This window comes from Cenococcum geophilum, assembly GCF_001692895.1.
Source record: "Cenococcum geophilum 1.58 unplaced genomic scaffold K441scaffold_32, whole genome shotgun sequence".
Lineage (NCBI taxonomy): Eukaryota > Fungi > Ascomycota > Dothideomycetes > Gloniales > Gloniaceae > Cenococcum > Cenococcum geophilum.
Window position 1 is genome coordinate 517,608 of NW_027137590.1, and position 2,135 is coordinate 519,742.

The 2,135-nt window shown below is 40.0% G+C and overlaps 1 protein-coding gene across 1 annotated transcript; it reads right to left on the reverse strand.

Annotated features, from left to right (window-relative positions):
- Nucleotides 1–1,124: 1,124 nt before the first annotated feature.
- K441DRAFT_663015 (uncharacterized protein) lies at nt 1,125–1,916 on the reverse strand. Its single transcript, XM_067649132.1, has 3 exons — nt 1,770–1,916; nt 1,636–1,701; nt 1,125–1,577 (listed from the first exon to the last, which is right to left on the reverse strand). The coding sequence occupies exons 1-3, from the start codon at nt 1,819–1,821 to the stop codon at nt 1,228–1,230; spliced, it is 468 nt and encodes a 155-aa protein (XP_067501891.1). The 5' UTR covers nt 1,822–1,916; the 3' UTR covers nt 1,125–1,227.
- Between the last annotated feature and the right edge of the window lie 219 nt (nt 1,917–2,135).

Here is a 2,135-nt window from a genome sequence, read left to right on the forward strand (position 1 = left end):
GGCCTTTAGGCGTTTCTTTATACTAAACGGCGGTATATAGCTTATTGGTAAACATAGAGTCGGTAGGGGGTTCGTAGGTTAATATTTAGGTAGTGTAGGTAGCGGAGGAGTAATAAAGCAGGTAATAAGGTATAGAATTAATCTAGATACAACATATCAGCTATCTAGGTGTTTATCTACTATAAATATTAATATAGGAGGTTAAACGTTAAGGATTAGTAATGGTTGATAGCTCTGGCTAAATATTTACTATTTTAGCAGTAATATTTAAGGCAAAACGTAGCGGTAACCACCAGGCCGTTCGTAATAATTTTGGCAGCATTAGAATCGCCTTATAAAGCTCTAGAATATAACATTAGCCGATTATCTATAAAGGCGTTAGTTTATTATTAATTAATAGTAATAGGGTTTTAGGTAGAGCTTTAAAGGGGAGACCCGCTTATTTAAGGTAAAATATAGCAGTAACTACTAGGCCGTTTGCAATAATTTTGGCAGCGTTGGAATTGCCTTATAAAGTTCTAGAATATAACGTTAGCCGATTATTTATAAAGGTGTTAGTTCGTTATTAATTAATGGCTAAAAATTTAGTATGGCGCGTGAGTTTGTATAAGAATTATATATAAATTGGCATAAGGGATTAATAAATTTCCGAACCGTGTACCAGACGACAACAATATAAGATGATTAATCTGTTATATAAGCAGCTTATAATTGGCTGATTGTCTAGGACCGAGATAAAATGCAGAGGTAGAAAAGCCGGCTTAGTAAGCTATATTTACTAAAGCTTTATATTAATTAAAATCTAATACTAAAATAGAGCCTCCGGAGCCCTTACTACCTACTATCTTCCTACCTTTTTTGGGCCTCTACGGGCGCACAGGACGATTTTAGCTACATTTGAACACTATATTGGGTAAATTAAGGTGGATTTTCAACCGGGCAATGTTAATACGTGTATATATAGAGGTGCTGCCAAAAATCTGGAATAAAACACTATTAAATCTATACTAATTGCCTAATTAGGAAAGCGAGCTGACAGCGAATAGTCAGCGTACCTTATTTTGATGCAGCGGACAACGAGCGATCTGATTGGCCGCAGTCAGTCAGCTATAGGGCCTCAAAGCTCGCTGAAGACTGACTGTTGGACACACTGACTGATGTTCTGTCGGGGAGGCTTTGACCAAGGGATGAGAAGTACTCTGATGGCCTACCTTCTTGATACGGGATCTAGAAGTAGGAGGTTTCCGCTTCGTTCTCTTCCTCTGTCTCTTCCCCATGGTCTTCCCCTCTTTCATCTTCCAGCTTATTGGATTTTGAATCCCCATTTTGCGTATTGTATTTTGCCGCTTTGTTATTGAACGGTGACTCGAGATTTTGTGCACTAGTGAGATAGCCGAACGATGAAGTGCCTGGACCAACCCATACCATCGGGCTCTTACCTGGCTCTCCGATGTAGTGAAAACCAGGTTTTGTTGCACGAAGGCGATACCTCCTCCGCCGTTTTGGGCAATCGCTGTCGCCGTCTGAGCTTGTTGAAACATAGCTTACGCCATCTTCAAGTTGCTGTCCAGAAAAATCTAGACAACTCGTTAGATCTTAGATGAAAATGTTTTTACGCCACCTGACGTCGAGCACCTCGATCTTCTCGTATCTGAAGCAAACTTCTGAGGGATAGCTTGAGTCGCGTAGAAAGATTCTGGGCTAGACAGAACATCAAAAACATGAAATAAACCAAGGTATTTAAATGAGTGAAGGGACTTTTGACTGACCTTTGAGTTCCGATACTACAGAGTTCTTTGTTCCTTCACTATGATTTTCCATTACAAAAGCTACAGACGCAAAAGTCCTAGGGGCGATATCAAACTTTGTAAAGTGGATGAGATAAGGCAATAGATTGGTATAGGTGTAGTGAAGCGATGGTGAATTAGGTAACTGCATGAACAATAGTTTAACTGAGTAACTTGTTAAACAACTTACCCCGCAGTTTAGCGCGCAGTACTTGCTGAATTGCTATTTAGCTGTCGCTGGCTATTACGTATGTTACTTTTTCCGCGCCGAGTTCATTGCTCCGTCATTCGTATCAGATTTAGGGTATCAAGCGCTTTAGAGCACAAGGCAATGCACACCTCAGTGAG

Coding starts and splice junctions, on each gene's coding strand:
- K441DRAFT_663015 (XM_067649132.1), bottom strand. CDS start 1,821: ATGGAAAATCATAGTGAAGGAACAAAGAACTCTGTAGTATCGGAACTC. Junction 1,702..1,769: donor TGTAGTATCGGAACTCAAAG/GTCAGTCAAAAG, acceptor TGTTCTGTCTAG/CCCAGAATCTTTCTACGCGA. Junction 1,578..1,635: donor TCAGATACGAGAAGATCGAG/GTGCTCGACGTC, acceptor CGAGTTGTCTAG/ATTTTTCTGGACAGCAACTT.